Genomic DNA, 17,921 nt, shown 5'->3' with positions numbered 1-17,921 from the left:
AACTAGGCAAGTCAGTTAAGAACAAATTCTTATGTACAATGACGGCCAAAACCGGGCGACGCTGGGCCAATTGAGCGCCACCCTATGGGACTCCCAATCACGGCCGGATGTGATTCAGCCTGGATTCAGCCTGGATACGAACTAGGGACTGTAGGGATGCCTCTTGATTCATTTTGAATATAATTAATCTGCAGATAAATCGCCAAACATAGTAGTAGGCTATACAGACTTTTCTGACTTGCGGATTGAAACGTTTATGTAAAAAGAAGCCTCGTAGCCGATTTAAAAATGAGTCTGTTATCGGCTATTTAATAGACAGCCAGCGTTTATGGAAAACACAGATGAATTATATTCGATGAAGATGCTGAACCCTCACTGCAGGAACAATAGGTAGGCTAGTGGAGAGAGAGCCTCATTCTGGTCCAAAATATTATAAAATTAAACAGATTAAATGTTTTAAAAGCTAAGGACACTTATATGGTATTATTAAAGATATTGATGAATATCTACTGATTTAATCACTGTCGACAATGGAGCAGTCAACTGCTGGTTTAGTCTTCCATCATTCCGTCATCCAGGCTGTATCACAACCGGCCGTGATTGGGAGTCCCATAGGGCGGCGCACAAATCAAATCAAATCAAATGTATTTATATAGCCCTAAAACTGTCAGCTGATATCTCAAAGTGCTGTACAGAAACCCAGCCTAAAACCCCAAACAGCAAGCAATGCAGGTGTAGAAGCACGGTGGCTAGGAAAAACTCCCTAGAAAGGCCAAAACCTAGGAAGAAACCTAGAGAGGAACCAGGCTATGTGGGGTGGCCAGTCCTCTTCTGGCTGTGCCGGGTGGAGATTATAACAGAACATGGCCAAGATGTTCAAATGTTCATAAATGACCAGCATGGTCAAATAATAACAATCACAGGCAGAACAGTTGAAACTGGAGCAGCAGCACGGCCAGGTGGACTGGGGACAGCAAGGAGTCATCGTGTCAGGTAGTCCTGAGGCATGGTCCTAGGGCTCAGGTCCTCTGAAAGAGAGAATTAGAGAGAGCATACTTAAATTCACACAGGACACCGGATAGGACAGGAGAAGTACTCCAGATATAACAAACTGACCCTAGCCCCCCGACACATAAACTACTGCAGCATAAATACTGGAGGCTGAGACAGGAGGGGTCAGGAGACACTGTGGCCCCATCCGATGACACCCCCGGACAGGGCCAAACAGGAAGGAAGGGCAATTGGCCCAGCCTCGTCCGGGTTTGGCCGGCGTAGGCCGTCATTGTAAATAAGAATTTTTTTCTTACCTGACTTGGTTAAATAAAAATAAAAAATACTGGTAGATCTATTCCTGACTTTGTTTCTCAACAGGGAATTCATGTTTACAATATTTTTTTCTTTGGTTTTTGCCACAATTGAAATTGTAGACTCGTTTTTATGACTAGATTACTCATCTACCACCGTCCCTCAATCTCCCATCCAGTGATTGATTGACAAGTCGTAAACAATACCAATTTCTTGAGTCACAAACATCCTGCCCCCAGTAGCAGCATAATTTGAAGAATAAACATCATTGTAAAACAGTAAAACTGTAAATATGACGTGAATCTCAAGAGTAGAGAGGTTTTCATATTAAAGATTCTCTTATTTTGTTACGGTTTTCTTCTCTTCTGAAGAGGAGGTGTAGCAAGGATCGGACCAAAATGCGGCGTAGTTGGTGTTCATGTTCTTTAATAAAGAAAAAACTCAAACATGATATAATACAACATAATAACTGTGAGAAAACCTAAACAGCCTATCTGGTGAAAACAAACACAGAGACAGGAACAATCACCCACGAAAACCTCAAAGAATATGGCTGCCTAAATATGGTTCCCAATCAGAGACAACGATAAACACCTGCCTCTGATTGAGGACCACTTCAGGCAACCATAGACCTTTCTAGACAACCCCACTATACCACAATCCCAATACAATCCCCCCCAACAACCCCAAAACCAATTCTTTCTTTGGCCGCCTCTCCTTCCAGTTCTCTGCTGCCAATGACTGGAACGAACTACAAAAATCTCTGAAACTGGATACACTTATCTCCCTCACTAGCTTTAAGCACCAACTGTCAGAGCAGCTCACAGATTACTGCACCTGTACATAGCCCACCTATAATTTAGCCCAAACAACTACCTCTTTCCCTACTGTATTTTATTTATTTATTTATTTTGCTCCTTTGCACCCCCATTATTTTTATTTCTACTTTGCACATTCTCCCATTGCAAATCTACCATTCCAGTGTTTTACTTGCTATATTGTATCTACTTTGCCACCATGGCCTTTTTGCCTTTACCTCCCTTATCTCACCTCATTTGCTCACATCGTATATAGACTTGTTTATACTGTATTATTGACTGTATGTTTGTTTTACTCCATGTGTAACTCTGTGTCGTTGTATGTGTCGAACTGCTTTGCTTTATCTTGGCCAGGTCGCAATTGTAAATGAGAACTTGTTCTCAACTGGCCTACCTGGTTAAATAAAGGTGAAATAAAAATAAATAAATAAATAAATAAAATACCTACAAAAAACCCAAGACAAAACACACCACATAATAAACCCATGTCACACCCTGGCCTGACCAAAATAATAAAGAAAACACAGAATACTAAGACCAGGGCGTGACATATTTAGAAAATAGTGTTGGTCACAAAGGCCTAGACGATAATCAAAACAACTAACAACACACTGAATTCATACATTTTCTGTCATTTTAATTGTAGTCAAGTCATGTATTTCCACTCAATACCACAACTCGTTTTACCAATCTGGGAGGTAAAGTTGTTAAAGTTCTCATTAATTTAGCTTTGTATTTCGGATGGAATCAAGGCATTAGAATGTACCAGAGACATGTACCAAAATAGAGCTTGTTCTGCCATCGCCCTGGCTGGCTACGCCATGTACCTGAGGAAACCACTGCGGTCCGGGCCACTGCGGTTCTGTACTGTTGCTGTTTTCTCTGCTGTTACCGCCGGACCCGGAGAAGTGAACAGATGAGTTCCGACACGGCTCTGTTTTTCCCCCTCATCCCTAGGAGGCAGACAGCTGGGAAATCATCGAGGGGCTGAAAATCGGTCAGAGCAACGTCCAGAGGCCAGATAAACACGAGGGCTTCATGCTGAAGAAGCGAAAATGGCCACTGAAAGGCTGGCACAAGGTAGGGCTTGATGGCCGACCGAGAGAGACAACACTTGTACTTGTTTTCATCGATTTCCTTGTTGTTTAAACCCTTCAGAAAAGCCATCAACCACACCCTCTTTCAGAAAGAGTACATTCATTTCCAGAGACAAGTGCTATTATTCCTCCTACTCAATGTTTGTTCTTGTTTTTCCTACAGCGTTTTTTTGTCCTGGACAATGGGATGCTGAAGTACTCCAAGTCACCAATTGATGTGAGTAACCCTGACTAGTAGCCAATGGAGCAGACACGGAGCAGGGATGGAGGGCAGCCTCAGTTGGCATTCCTATGGCACAATGGTAACTTATCAGAAACACCTCCAGGGCCACTATGCCTATAGTGTTTCTGCTGCCCGTGTCATTCTGTAGGAAATCTTCAAATGACTGGCAAAACTGCTGCGTCCACACTTATCTGATGTTTCCAAAGGGTCCTTCCTTCCACAGTGTCTCCTGGAAGCAGATCTCTTTGAACCAAACTGACAAACTAGCCTCACTGCATGATATTGCGTAATAGTGCAGAATGATGATTCATGGTGGTTACTTACTAAGACTTCAAGTAGTCCTATAAGACTTCAAGTAGTCCTATAAGACTTCAAGTAGTCCTGTAAGACTTCAAGTAGTCCTATAAGACTTCAAGTAGACCTATAAGACTTCAAGTAGTCCTGTAAGAGGGTAGGGTAGGGTCATGTAGGCCTATAAGAGCAAAGTATTCCTAACAGAGTCAATTAGTCCTTTCGATCATGATCCGATATCTTTCTTTCTTCACCTTGAGATTCCATTTATACAGCAACAATGAGACGCCATACATGACTTATGTTAACTCTCTTTTCTCTAAGATTCAGAAAGGCAAGCTGCATGGCTGCATTGATGTGGGTCTCTCTGTCATGTCCATCAAGAAGAGAGCCCGTCGCATTGACTTGGACACAGAGGAGCATCTCTACCACCTCAAGGTTAGCATTGAGTTGGACACAGAGGAGCATCTCTACCACCTCAAGGTTAGCATTGAGTTGGACACAGAGGAGCATCTCTACCACCTCAAGGTTAGCATTGAGTTGGACACAGAGAAACATATCTACCACCTCAAGGTTAGCTTGAAAGATTCACTGGATGGATGGTAGTCTAGCCCTTGTCTGAGGGCTTGGACGATTACAATTTCTATGAACAATAGCCTACTGTGGCATCTCTGTCCTCTTCTTTCCTCTCCCCTTTCCTCTCCTCTTTACAGATCAAGTCTCCAGACATCTTTGACTCCTGGGTGGTCAAGCTGCGCCACCACCGTCTCTACCGGCAGAATGAGATCGTCCGCTCCCCCCGAGACGCCACCATGAGGACGTTTCCTCCCCCTGCCAGCACCGAGTCCCCCATCCCTCACCCCCACCCAGCCCCCTCCCCCGCTGCAGGACAACATGAAGTAAAGGTGGGCTCCTCTTCCCTGTCGGTTAGCTCCTCTTTCCTGTCAGTTAGCTCCTCTTTCCTGTCAGTTAGCTCCTCTTCCCTGGCGGTTAGCTCCTCTTCCCTGGCGGTTAGCTCCTCTTTCCTGTCGGTTAGCTCCTCTTTCCTGTCAGTTAGCTCCTCTTTCCTGTCAGTTAGCTCCTCTTTCCTGTCAGTTAGCTCCTCTTTCCTGTCAGTTAGCTCCTCCTCCCTGGCGGTTAGCTCCTCTTTCCTGTCAGTTAGCTCCTCTTTCCTGTCAGTTAGCTCCTCCTCCCTGGCGGTTAGCTCCTCTTCCCTGGCGGTTAGCTCCTCTTCCCTGGCAGTTAGCTCCTCTTCCCTGTCGGTTAGCTCCTCTTCCCTGGTAGTTAGCTCCTCTTCCCTGGCGGTTAGCTCCTCTTCCCTGTCGGTTAGCTCCTCTTCCCTGTCGGTTAGCTCCTCTTCCCTGTCGGTTAGCTCCTCTTCCCTGTCGGTTAGCTCCACTTCCCTGGCAGTTAGCTCCTCTTCCCTAGCAGTTAGCTCCACTTCCCTGGCGGTTAGCTCCTCTTCCCTGTCGGTTAGCTCCTCTTCCCTGTCTGGTTAGCTCCCCTTCACTGGTGGGTTAGCTCCTCTTCACTGGTGGGTTAGCTCCTCTTCACTGGTGGGTTAGCTCCTCTTCACTGGTGGGTTAGCTCCTCTTCCCTGGCGGTTAGCTCCTCTTCCCTGGTGGTTAGCTCCTCTTCCCTGGCGGTTAGCTCCTCTTCCCGGTCGATTTGGCTCCTCTTCCCTGGCAGTTAGCTTCACTTTCCTGTCAGTTAGCTCCTCTTCCCTGGCGGTTAGCTCCTCTTCCCTGGCGGTTAGCTTCACTTTCCTTTCAGTTAGCTCCTCTTCCCTGTCGGTTAGCGCTACTTCCCTGTGGGAAGCTTACCAGAGCTCAGCTTACCACAACAGAGAACAACTGTGCCGAGCTAACTGACAGGGAAGAGGAGCTAACTGACAGGAAAGTGAAGCTAACTGACAGAAAAGCTAACTTTCCTGGCAGTTAGCGCCACTTCTCTGGCGGTTGGCACCTATTCACTATCAGTTAGCTTCACTTCCCTGTCAGTTAGCTCCTCTTCCTTGCCAGTTAGCTCGGCACAGTTGTTCTCTGTTGTGGTAAGCTGAGCTCTTTTCTGTCTGACCCACATAAAAAGCTATTAATGTTTCAGTATACAGACACGCAACATTTCATTTGTGACTGGTTCTATTACTACTAACAGCCCTGTTCAGTTACTGAGCTAATTATAAGACTAATGAGTCTGAATCAGATATGGTCTTAATGCCATAATGCTGTGGGTAATTACAGTGGGTAATGTGGTGAGTAATTACAGCGGGTAATGCTGTGGGTAATTACAGTGGGTAATGTGGTGAGTAATTACAGCGGGTAATGCTGTGGGTAATGTGGTGAGTAATTACAGTGGGTAATGTGGTGAGTAATTACAGTGGATAATGTGGTGAGTAATTACAGCGGGTAATGCTGTGGGTAATTACAGTGTGTAATGCTGTGGGTAATGTGGTGAGTAATTACAGTGGGTAATGCTGTGGGTAATGTGGTGAGTAATTACAGCGGGTAATGCTGTGGGTAATGTGGTGAGTAATTACGGCGGTAATGCTGTGGGTAATTACAGTGTGTAAATATAGTGGGTAATTAAAGTGGAAAATGATGTGAGTAATTACAGTGGGAATGTTGTGGGTGATTACAGTGGGTAATTATGTGAGTAATTACAGTGGGTAATGCTGTGTGTAATTACAGTGTGTAATGCTGTGTGTAATTATACTGGGTAATGCTGTGGGTAATTAAAGTGGGTAATTATATGAGTAATTACAGTGTGTAATTGCAGTGGGAATGATGTGGGCAATGATGTGAATAATGCTCTGGGTAATTACAGAGGGTAATGATGTGGGTCATTATAGTGGGTAATTACAGTGGGTAATGCAGTATCACTTATATTTGTCTGTGAATGTGTTAAGGCAAACACACTGTGTCCCCAGGGAGAGAACAGTCTGGCAGACTGAAGCCATTAGGACATCAAACAGGCCTGTATTCAGAGCAGCTGGGTCTGGGCCTTTTCTGGGTCTGGGCCTGGTCTGGATATGGGCCTGGTCTGGGTCTGGGCCTGCATGGATCTGGGTCTTGGCCTGGTCTGGGTCTGGGCCTGGTCTGGGTCTGGGCCTGCATGGGTCAGGGCCTGGTCTGGGTCTGGACCTGGACCTGCATGGATCTGGGTCTTGGCCTGGTCTGGGCCTGCATGGGTCTGGGCCTGGTCTGGGCCCGGTCTGGGTCTGGGCCTGCATGGCCTCCTACTGATCAGCACTCTCACAGGGCCTGAGACCGAGTCAGTAAACATCTGCTGCTTTGAAGTGATGGTGAAACAGAAGGGATATCTTTGGTGGTTTGACATTTAGAGTTGTAGGCCACATACTATGTCACATACTACCACATACCCTTTTCTTCAGCTATTATACAGATTTCTCTTAGAAGGTATGGAATTATCTTAGACTTGAAAGCCTGAAACATAATATTTCTTTCACATCTGGTGTGTGTTATTCAGGTGTTGTAGACTGAGCTATGTTAACTAACCAACCCCTTTGTCTCTCTTCATGTCCTCCAGCAGACCAAGCCCACCAGCCTTCCACCATGGCAGTCCCCCCCGGCCCCCAGGAGCAGAACCAGTCCCCCAACATGGCAGTCCCCCCCTGCCCCCAGGAGCAGAACCAGTCCCCCAACATGGCAGTCCCCCCCTGCCCCCAGTAGCAGCACCAGCCTCCCACCATGGCAGTCCCCCCCAGCCCCCAGTAGCAGCACCAGTCTTCCACCATGGCAGTCCCCCCCAGCCCCCAGTAGCAGCACCAGTCTTCCACCATGGCAGTCCCCCCAGGCCCCCAGTACCAGGAGCAGCTTGCCTGCCTCCTACAGTAACGGGCAGAGCAAGGTGGCCGCATGGCTCCAGGAGTCAGAGGAGATGGACAAGTGTACAGAGGGTAAGTTCTTCCTCTCTTCCTTCCTCTCTTCCTCTCTTCCTCCCACTCTTCCTCCCTCTCTTCCTCTTGTCCTTCCTTTCTTCCTCCCTCTCTTCCTCCCTCTCTTACTCTCTTGCTCCCTCTCTTATTCTCTTCCTCTCTTCCTCCCTCCCTCTCTTCCTCTCTTCCTTCCTCTCTTCCTTCCTCTCTTTTTCTCTTCCTCCTCTCTTCCTTCCTTCCTCCCTCTCTTCCCTCCTCTCTTCCTCCCTCTCTTACTCTCTTCCTCTTTTCCTCCCTCTTTCTTCCTCTCTTCCTTCCTTCCTCCCTCTCTTCCATCCTCTCTTCCTCCCTCTCTTACTCTCTTCCTCTTTTCCTCCCTCTTTCTTCTACTCTTCCTTTCTTCCTTCCTCCCTCTCTTTCTTCCCCTCTTCCTTCCCTCCTTCCTCTTTTCCTCTCTTCCTCCCTCCCTCTCTTTCTTCCTCTCTTCCTCTCTTCCTCCCTCTCTTCCTCCCTCTCTTCTTCTCTTCCTCCTCTCTTCCTTCCTTCCTCCCTCTCTTCCCTCCTCTCTTCCTCCCTCTCTTACTCTCTTCCTCTTTTCCTCCCTCTTTCTTCCTCTCTTCGTTCCTTCCTCCCTCTCTTTCTTCCTCTCTTCCTTCCCTCCTTCCTCTTTTCCTCTCTTCCTTCCTCTCTTCCTCCCTCCCTCCCTCTCTTCCTTCCTTCCTTCCTTCCTTCCTTCCTTCCTTCCTTCCTCCCTCTCTTTCTTCCTCTCTTCCTTCCTTCCTCCCTCCCTCTCTTCCTCCCTCTCTTCCTTCCTCTCTTCCTTCCTTTCCTCCTCTCTTCCTTGCTCCAACCATCAATGCTTTAGAACATCCATCTGGATGATGACAAGGATCAGCAATATATTTCCCTTTCCCTGCCAGTAAGTGGAAGATGTACTGTGTTCACATGATGGAACTGTGTTTGTATGATGGAACTGTGTTCACACGATGGAACTGTGTTCACACGATGGAACTGTGTTCGTATGATGGAACTGTGTTCATATGATGGAACTGTGTTCGTATGATGGAACTGTGTTCACACGATGGAACTGTGTTCGTATGATGGAACTGTGTTCACACGATGGAACTGTGTTCATACGATGGAACTGTGTTCACATGATGGAACTGTGTTCACATGATGGAACTGTGTTCACATGATGGAACTGTGTTCACATGATGGAACTGTGTTCACATGATGGAACTGTGTTCACACGATGGAACTGTGTTCACACGATGGAACTGTGTTCACACGATGGAACTGTGTTCACACGATGGAACTGTGTTCACATGATGGAACTGTGTTCACACGATGGAACTGTGTTCACACGATGGAACTGTGTTCACATGATGGAACTGTGTTCATACGATGGAACTGTGTTCACATGATGGAACTGTGTTCATATGATTCATATTTGTATTTATTTTGGATCCCAGTTAGTTCCTGCCAAGGCAGCAGCTATTCTTCCTGGGATCCAGCAAAATTAAGGCAGTTATAAATTTTTAAAAACATTACAATACACTCACAACAGATTTCACACCACATTAAGTGAGTGCCCTCAGGCCCTGACTCCACTTCTACATACCTACAACACAGAATCCACGTGTGCGTGTGTGTATCAGAGGTTGACCGATTAGGATTTTTCAACTCCAATAGCAATTATTGGACGACCAAAAAAAGCTGATACTGATTAATCGGACAATTTTTATATATATATATATAATTAATCAGACCATTTTTAAATATCAATACTGAATGAACAGTGAACACTTTTATTTTAACTTAATATAATACATAAAATCTATTTAGTCTCAAATAAATAATGAAACATGTTCAATTTGGTTTAAATAATTTAAAAAACACAGTGTTGGAGAAGAAAGTAAAAGTGGAATATGTGCCATGTAAAAAAGCTAACGTTTAAGTTCCTTGCTCAGAACATGAGAACATATGAAAGCTGGTGGTTCAGTATTCCCAGTTCTTCAATATTCCCAGTTAAGATGTTTTAGGTTGTAGTTATTATAGGAATTATCACGTGTCGACTATTTCTCTCTACACCCTTTGTATTTCATATACCTTACACTATTGGATGTTCTAATAGGCACTTTAGTATTGTCAGCCTAATCTCAGGAGTTGATAGGCTTGAAGTCATAAACAGCGCTGTTAGCATGGCTAAGAGCGGCTGGTAAACGCAGTAAAGCTCGAATGAATGCTTACGAGCCTGCTGCTGCCTACTACCGCTCAGTCAGACTGCTCTATCAAATATCAAATCATAGACTTAATTATAATATAATAAACACAGAAATACGAGCCTTTGGTCATTAATATGGTCAAATCCGGAAACTATCATTTAGAAAACAAAACGTTTATTCTTTCAGTGAAATATGGGAACCGTTCCGTATTTTATCGAACTGATGGCATCCATAAGTCTAAATATTGCTGTTACATTGTACAACCTTCAATATTATGTCATAATTATGTAAAATTCTGGAAAATTGGTTCGCAACGAGCCAGGTGGCCCAAACTGTTGCATATACCCTGACTCTGCGTGCAATGAACACAAGAGAAGTGACACAATTTCCCTAGTTAATATTGCCTGCTAACATGAATTTATTTGAACTAAATATGCAGGTTTAACAAAATATACTTCTGTGTATTGATTTTAAGAAAGGCATTGATGTTTATGGTTAGGTACATTCGTGCAACGATTGTGTTTTTTTCGCGAATGTGCTTTTGTTAAATCAACCCCCGTTTGGCGAAGATGAAGTAGGCTGTGATTAGATGATACATTATCAGGCAGTGCATTGATTATTTGCAATGCAGGACAAGCTAGTTAACCTAGTAATATCATCAACCATGTGTAGTTAACTAGTGATTATGTGAAGATTGATTGTTTTTTCTAAGATAAGTTTAATGCTAGCTAGAAACTTACCTTGGCTCCTTGCTGCACTCGCGTAACAGATAGTCAGCCTGCCACGCAGTTTCCTCGTGGAGTGGAATGTAATTGGCGTCCACAAATGCAGATTACCGATTGTTATGAAAACTTGAAATCGGCCCTAATTAATCGTCCGACCTCTAGTGTGTATGCATGTGTCTGTGCCTATGTTTGTGTTGCTTCGTAGTCCCCGCTGTTCCATAAGGTGTATTTTTATCAGTTTTTTAAATCAAATTTTACTACTTACAAGAGTTCCATGTAGTCATGGCTCTATGTAGTACTGTGTGCCTCCCATAGTTGTGAAGAGACCTCTGGTGGCATGTCTTGTGGAGTATTATGGTATATGTTCCCCATGCCCTGGTATTATGGTATATGTTCCCCATGCCCTGGTATTATGGTATGTTCCCCATGCCCTGGTATTATGGTATATGTTCCCCATGCCCTGGTATTATGGTATGTTCCCCATGCCCTGGTATTATGGTATATGTTCCCCATGCCCTGGTATTATGGTATATGTTCCCCATGCCCTGGTATTATGGTATGTTCCCCATGCCCTGGTATTATGGTATATGTTCCCCATGCCCTGGTATTATGGTATATGTTCCCCATGCCCTGGTATTATGGTATATGTTCCCCATGCCCTGGTATTATGGTATGTTCCCCATGCCCTGGTATTATGGTATATGTTCCCCATGCCCTGGTATTATGGTATATGTTCCCCATGCCCTGGTATTATGGTATATGTTCCCCATGCCCTGGTATTATGGTATATGTTCCCCATGCCCTGGTATTATGGTATATGTTCCCCATGCCCTGGTATTACGGATTTACAATATCTCCTGATAGTAGCGCCTGTCTATGATATTATTCCACTTTGTTACTTAAACTAATAAGGACATTTGTTTTTCCGTAATTGTTCTCTCATTTGTTAAGCACAGCAGGGTGTCACTTCATTGGGTCTGAGGTGGCCTTCCAGTGTGACCCATGTCCTTGTGTTGCTTCTTTCCAGAGCTCGCCCGCTGCCAGTCCAGCCTGATTGAGCTGAGCAAGTTACTGCAGAGCCTGGAGGGCCTACAGAGGACCCAGTCAGCGCCCAATTTCACTGACATGCAGGTAACACACACTTGACACCACGTGTATCCTGGTGGATGGTGTACCCCACGTGCATCCTGTTGGACGGTGTACACCATCTACTGTACCAGTCAAAAGTTTGGATACAACTACTCATTCAAGGGTTTTTCTTTATTTTTAATATGTTCTACATTGTAGAATAATAGTGAAGACATCAAAACTATGAAATAACAATATGGAATCATGTAGTAACTAAAAAAGTGTTAAACAAATCTAAATATATTTTATATTTGAGATTATTTAAAGTAGCCACCTTTTGCCTTGATGACAGCTTTCCACACTCTTGGCATTCTCTCAACCAGCTTCACCTGGAATGATTTTCCAACACTCTTGAAGGAGTTCCCACATATGCTGAGCACTTGTTGGCTGCTTTTCCTTCACTCTGCAGTACAAGTCATCCAAAACCATCTCAATTGGGTTGAGGTTGGGTGATTATGGAGGCCAGGTTATCTGATGCAACAATCCATCACTCTCCTTCTTGGTCAAATAGCCCTTACACAGCCTGGAGGTGTGTTGGGTCATTGTCCTGTTGAAAAACAAATAATAATCCCACTAAACTCAAATCAGATGGGATGGCGTATCGCTGCAGAATGATGCGGTAGCCATGCTGGTTAAGTATGCCTTGAATTCTAAATAAATCACTGACAGTGTCACCAGCACAGCACCATCACACCTCCTCTGCGTTTCACGGTGGGAACCACACATGCAGAGATCATCCGTTCACCTACTCTGCGTCTCACAAAGACACAGCGGTCGGAACCAAAAATCTTGAGTCGAGGGAGGAGGTGCTGGTTTCCAATGTTCATTCTCTGGGTTTCATAGTGAATCAAGAGAAAAGACGTTTTAATCCATCTCAGCGCATCGTGCATTCTTGTCCCCGCAGAGGGAGGCCGGTTTCTAGTTGTGCTTGGCCCAATTTTGGCTGGGTCACAGTGCGTTTTCGTCAGTACCTGCGCCTATTGGGGATGATGGCTTCTATGATGACCGTGGTTCCACTCGGGCTGTTGCTGATGTGATGTAATGTTGGTGGGTGATAGACACTCGCTTGGACGCAGCACGACATCTAAACCAGCCTCTCCTGGTATCCCTGTCATGCCTACGGGCTTGGTGGAGGGACCCGTGGCTGTTGTCGCTGAGTAATCCCACGGTTCGAGTTATATCCCGCAAGGTGATCTCGACAGACGCATCGAGGGTGCGCTGTGCGAGGGCAACACAAATCGGGGGTTGTGGACAGTGTTGCAGAGCGGCCTGCACATCAATTACCTGGAACTGTTGGAGGTGTACATAGCGCTCAGGTGTTTTTTCCCCATTGTTGACAGTTCAGCATGTGCTGGTGAGGACCGAAAACAGGACAGTGGTGGCGCAGGGAGGGGAGCGGTCTCAAGCTCTCTTATCCTTTGCTCGCTCTCTACTGCTGTGGAGCAGTGCACACTTTCCCTCACTCCAGGTACCCATGGGTTGGTCTCCTAGATATAGAAAATGTTAGGCAGGGCTGACAGGGACCTGTTGTCCCAGGTGCACGGACAGGTCTGGAACCTGCGGCCGGAGATTTGGAATCTGTGGGCTTGGCTCCTGAAAGGTCCAATCTGATGGCAAGATGTTTACCTCTAAACGTCATTGCTACTATCCAGTCTGTATGAAGTTCGCCCTTGACGACTCTAAGTTGACATTGCGTCCTAATGTGACCTTTGACCCTAAGGTCATGACTATGTCCTACAGGTCTTTAGCTTTTGAGCTTTTCAGGTTGCATGCCCTGTGTCCAGTACGAGCATTACCATGTACATTGAGCGGACCAGGGGTGTCAGTTTGTGTGACTAACTTTTTGTCTGTTTTGATAATCCGGCTCGTGGTAGAGCGCTTTCTAAGCAGCGTCTCTCCAACTGGATTGTGGAGGATATCTCTCCGGCAAATGACAGGAATTACATAACGGTGTACACGCCCACTCTACCAGGGGTCTGGCGGCCTCTTGGACGTTGTTTAAAGGGTTGCCTGTAGGAGATATTTGTGTTGCGGCTAGTTGAGCACACTTTTTGTGAGGTTTTATCGCTTGGATGACACTCCTCCCAGTGTATGGGTAGATTGCGCAATACCCAGGTACCGGAGGTTTTCCTGGCGGGTTGGAACTCTGGGTGGTCTGTTGTGGGGCCATTTCATTTGGTGTCCACTGGGGGTTCGGCTTGGGGCTTGATTTCATATCCCCGTAGCTGTGTTGTACCGAGTTGACCGAAGAAAGGGAACGTAGAGTTATGACTGTACCTACTGTTCCCTGAAGGAGAAACGAAGGTACAACACCTGTTCGGCCCAGTTCTGAGCTCGGTGAAGAGCAGTACTTAATTGAAGGAATAAATCCGTGCCTCGAGTTTATCCCCTGTGGAAGGCGGGGCTTCCGGTGAGGCATGGCGTTGCTTGGCCTTGTCAGGCGTGATTCTAATGTTCTTCAGTAGAGGTATCTAGCGAGCAAACTCCTAATAGCTGTGTGGTACCTCGTTTCCCTCCTTCAGGGAACAGTAGTTATAGTCATAACTGTACGTTATGCAATTATGTCAGGGCAAAGAACATTTTCGGTTATCTGCTCGATTCAATGTCATTTTGTACTTATTATAATACAAAGCCTGAACCACGTTTTTGGGGCTGTACAATGCCTTATTCTCATGTTGACTAAATTACCCCATTTACTTTTAACACTCTGTAAAGCTTCAGGAGAAGGCTAATCATGCTTTGGATTCATATTACACTATTTTTTTAAACTCTCCCAATTACCTATGGCAACAGTTTAAAAGCCTTTTCCTTAATGATACTTAGTTTTTATCACTGTGTGTGTTCTGGTAGATTAGGTAGCCCAGAACCAACTATTTTCTCACCAGGAAGCCCAAAACCAACCGTTTCGTCACCAGGAAGCCCAGAAACAACCGTTTTCCTCACCAGGTAGCCCAGAACCAACTGTTTTCTCACTAGCGGCCCTCTGGTACACATGCATAGTGTTGTTAATGAATGAGTGAGTCATCAGTCCAGGAGAAACAAGGGGAATAATAATTTTAAAAAAAATTTAAGCAAAATGAAGTGATGTATTTATAGCCAAGGCTTAAAAAGAACATTGGTTGGAACGAAGCCTCAGCTTCATCTGTGCTTTGCTGTCCCATATGACTTGTCAGACTTGGTGTGATTCATATAGTGATATAAACAGAGTGAGTATCTGTCTTGACTATGTCAGAAGAGACCGCAGAAGGTCTTATGGAAATCCACCTGTAGATCACATCACTACATTCCCAAGTCTCCAAGTGGTACTGACACTCATATCCTCCCTCTCCTTCCTCGCCTCCTCTCCCTCTCGTTTCTCTCCATTCTCCTCTCCTCCCTCCTCTCCGTCTCGTTTCTCCTCTCCTCCCTCCCTCCTCTCCTTCCTCCCTTCCTCTCCTCTCAGGTCCCCTCTCTCCCTGTGAGTGCCAGTATGTCGCCCACGCGCCTCCACTCCTCCAACCCCAACCTGTGCGCTGAGCAGGTGGACTTCCAGACCCCTGTCTCTCGCCAGATTCCTGACAACATGGAGTGTGGCGGTGACTACATCAAACTAGAGGAGGACTTCTGCCTCATTGCTCAGAAAGGTACAGTGGCTTGCGAAAATATTCACCCCCCTTGGCATTTTTCCTATTTTGTTGCCTTACAACCTGGAATTAAAATAGATTTTTTGGGGGGGTTTGTAGACCACATGCCTACCACTTTGAAGATGCAAAATATTTTTTATTGTGAAACTAACAAGAAATAAGAAAAAAAATGAAAACTTAAGCGTGCATAACGATTCACCCCCCCAAAGTCAATACTTTGTAGAGCCACCTTTTGCAGCAATTACAGCTCCAAATCTCTTGGGGTATGTCTCTATTAGCTTGGCACATCTAACCACTGGGATTTTTGCCCATTCTTCAAGGAAATACTGTGTACAGCAATTTTTAAGTCATACCACAGATTCTCAATTGGATTGAGATCTGGGCTTTGACTAGGCCATTCCAAGACACTTAAATGTGTCCCCTTAAATCACTCAAGTGTTGCTTTAGCAGTATGCTTAGGCTCATTGTCCTGCTGGAAGGTGAACCTCTGTCCCAGTCTCAAATCTCTGGAAGATTGAAACAGGTTTCGCTCAAGAATTTCCCTGTATTTAGCACCATCCATCATTTCTTCAATTCTGACCAGTTTCCCAGTCCTTGCCAATGAAAAACACCCCCACAGCATGCTGATGCCACCATGCTTCACTGTGGGATGGTGTTCTCGGGGTTATGAGAGGTGTTGGGTTTGCGCCAGACATAGCATTTTCCTTTATGGCCATAAAGCTCAATTTTAGTCTCATCTGACCAGAGTAACATCTTCCATATTTTTGGGGAGTCTCCCACATGCCCTTTGGCAAACAACAAACGTGTTTTTTTATTTTTATTTTTAAGCAATGGCTTTTTTCTGGCCACTCTTCCGTAAAGCCCAGCTCTGTGGAGTGTACGGCTTAAAATGGTCCTATGGACAGATACTCCAATGTCCATTGTGGAGCTTTGCAGCTCCTTCAAGGTTATCTTTGTTCTCTTTGTTTCCTCTCTTATTAATGCCCACCTTGCCTGGTCCATGAGTTTTGGTGGGCGTTCTTCTCTTGTTGTGGTGCCATATTCCTTCCATTTTTTAAAATAATGGATTTAATGGTTCTCCGTGGGATGTTCAAAGTTTCAGATATTTTTTTAGAACCCAACCCTGATCTGTACTTGGTGGAGCCCCTTGCTTAGTGGTGTTGCAGACTCCGGGGCCTTTCAGAACAGTATATATACTGAGATCATGTGACAGATCATGTGACACTTAGATTACATACAGGTTGACTTTATTTAACTAATTATGTGACTTCTTAAGGTAATTGGTTGCACCAGATCTTATTTAGGTGCTTCAAAGCAAAGGATGTGAATACATATGCACACACCACTTTTCTGTTAAAAAAAAACACTTTTTTAAAACAAGTTATTGTTTTCATTTCACTTCACCAATTTTGACTATTTTGTGTTTGTCCATTAAATTAAATCCAAATAAAAATCCATTTAAATTACAGGTTGTAATGCAACAAAATAGGAAAAACGCCAAGGGGGATGAATACTTTTGTAAGGCAGTGTAGACATACACACATATACTGTATACACAATCACACACATACACACATATACTGTATACACAATCACACACATACACACATATACTGTATACACAATCACACACATACACACATATACTGTATACACAATCACACACATATACTGTATACACAATCACACACACATATACTGTATACACAATCACACACACATATACTGTATACACAATCACACACATACACACATATACTGTATACACAATCACACACATACACATATACTGTATACACAATCACACACATACACACATATACTGTATACACAATCACACACATATACTGTATACACAATCACACACAATCACACACATACACACATATACGGTATATACAATCACACACATACACACATATACTGTATACACAATCACACACATACACACATATACTGTATACACAATCACACACACACACACACACATATACTGTATACACAATCACACACATACACACATATACTGTATACACAATCACACACATACACAAACACACATATACTGTATACACAATCACACACATACACACATATACTGTATACACAATCACACACATACACAAACACACATATACTGTATACACAATCACACACATACACACATATACTGTATACACAATCACACACATACACAAACACACACAGTCTGCTGCACTGATTGATAGGTCATGTTAACTACACTGGAATACATTTCACACCAACCAACAAAGGTATTTACACTTCACGTCCAGATTAACAAATCATAGGTCCCGGGGTTTTGTTATCCCCAGCACAACCTCCTGGCACACCCTCATTTTCTGTAATGAAATCGGCGCACAAAGATTTATTTTACCTTTATTTAACTAGGCAAGTCAGTTAAGAACAAATTCTTATTTTCAATGACGGCCTAGGAACAGTGGGTTAACTGCCTGTTCAGGGGCAGAACGACAGATTTGTACCTTGTCAGCTCGGCATTTGAACTTGCAACCTTTTGGTTACTAAAGATACTAAAGATGGAATTTGTTAACTTCAGTAGCTGCCCATGGGTA

The 17,921-nt window shown here is 44.5% G+C and overlaps 1 protein-coding gene across 1 annotated transcript in view; it reads left to right on the top strand.

Annotated features, from left to right (window-relative positions):
- Positions 1-17,921, top strand: part of LOC139380334 (oxysterol-binding protein-related protein 6-like) — a 70,128-nt gene that overhangs the window by 37,167 nt on the left and 15,040 nt on the right. Inside the window, exons 3-10 of the mRNA XM_071122949.1 lie at positions 3,081-3,203; positions 3,384-3,437; positions 4,059-4,172; positions 4,448-4,639; positions 7,281-7,341; positions 7,459-7,650; positions 11,607-11,710; positions 15,150-15,330. Coding sequence (XP_070979050.1) covers positions 3,081-3,203; positions 3,384-3,437; positions 4,059-4,172; positions 4,448-4,639; positions 7,281-7,341; positions 7,459-7,650; positions 11,607-11,710; positions 15,150-15,330 — 1,021 coding nt within the window. The remainder of the gene's footprint in view (positions 1-3,080; positions 3,204-3,383; positions 3,438-4,058; positions 4,173-4,447; positions 4,640-7,280; positions 7,342-7,458; positions 7,651-11,606; positions 11,711-15,149; positions 15,331-17,921) is intronic.

The sequence above is a fragment of the Oncorhynchus clarkii genome, chromosome 22 (genome assembly GCF_045791955.1).
Source record: "Oncorhynchus clarkii lewisi isolate Uvic-CL-2024 chromosome 22, UVic_Ocla_1.0, whole genome shotgun sequence".
NCBI classification, from domain to species: domain Eukaryota; kingdom Metazoa; phylum Chordata; class Actinopteri; order Salmoniformes; family Salmonidae; genus Oncorhynchus; species Oncorhynchus clarkii.
The sequence above is the reverse complement of the archived record's forward strand: the minus strand, read 5'-3'. Positions and strand labels throughout refer to the sequence as shown.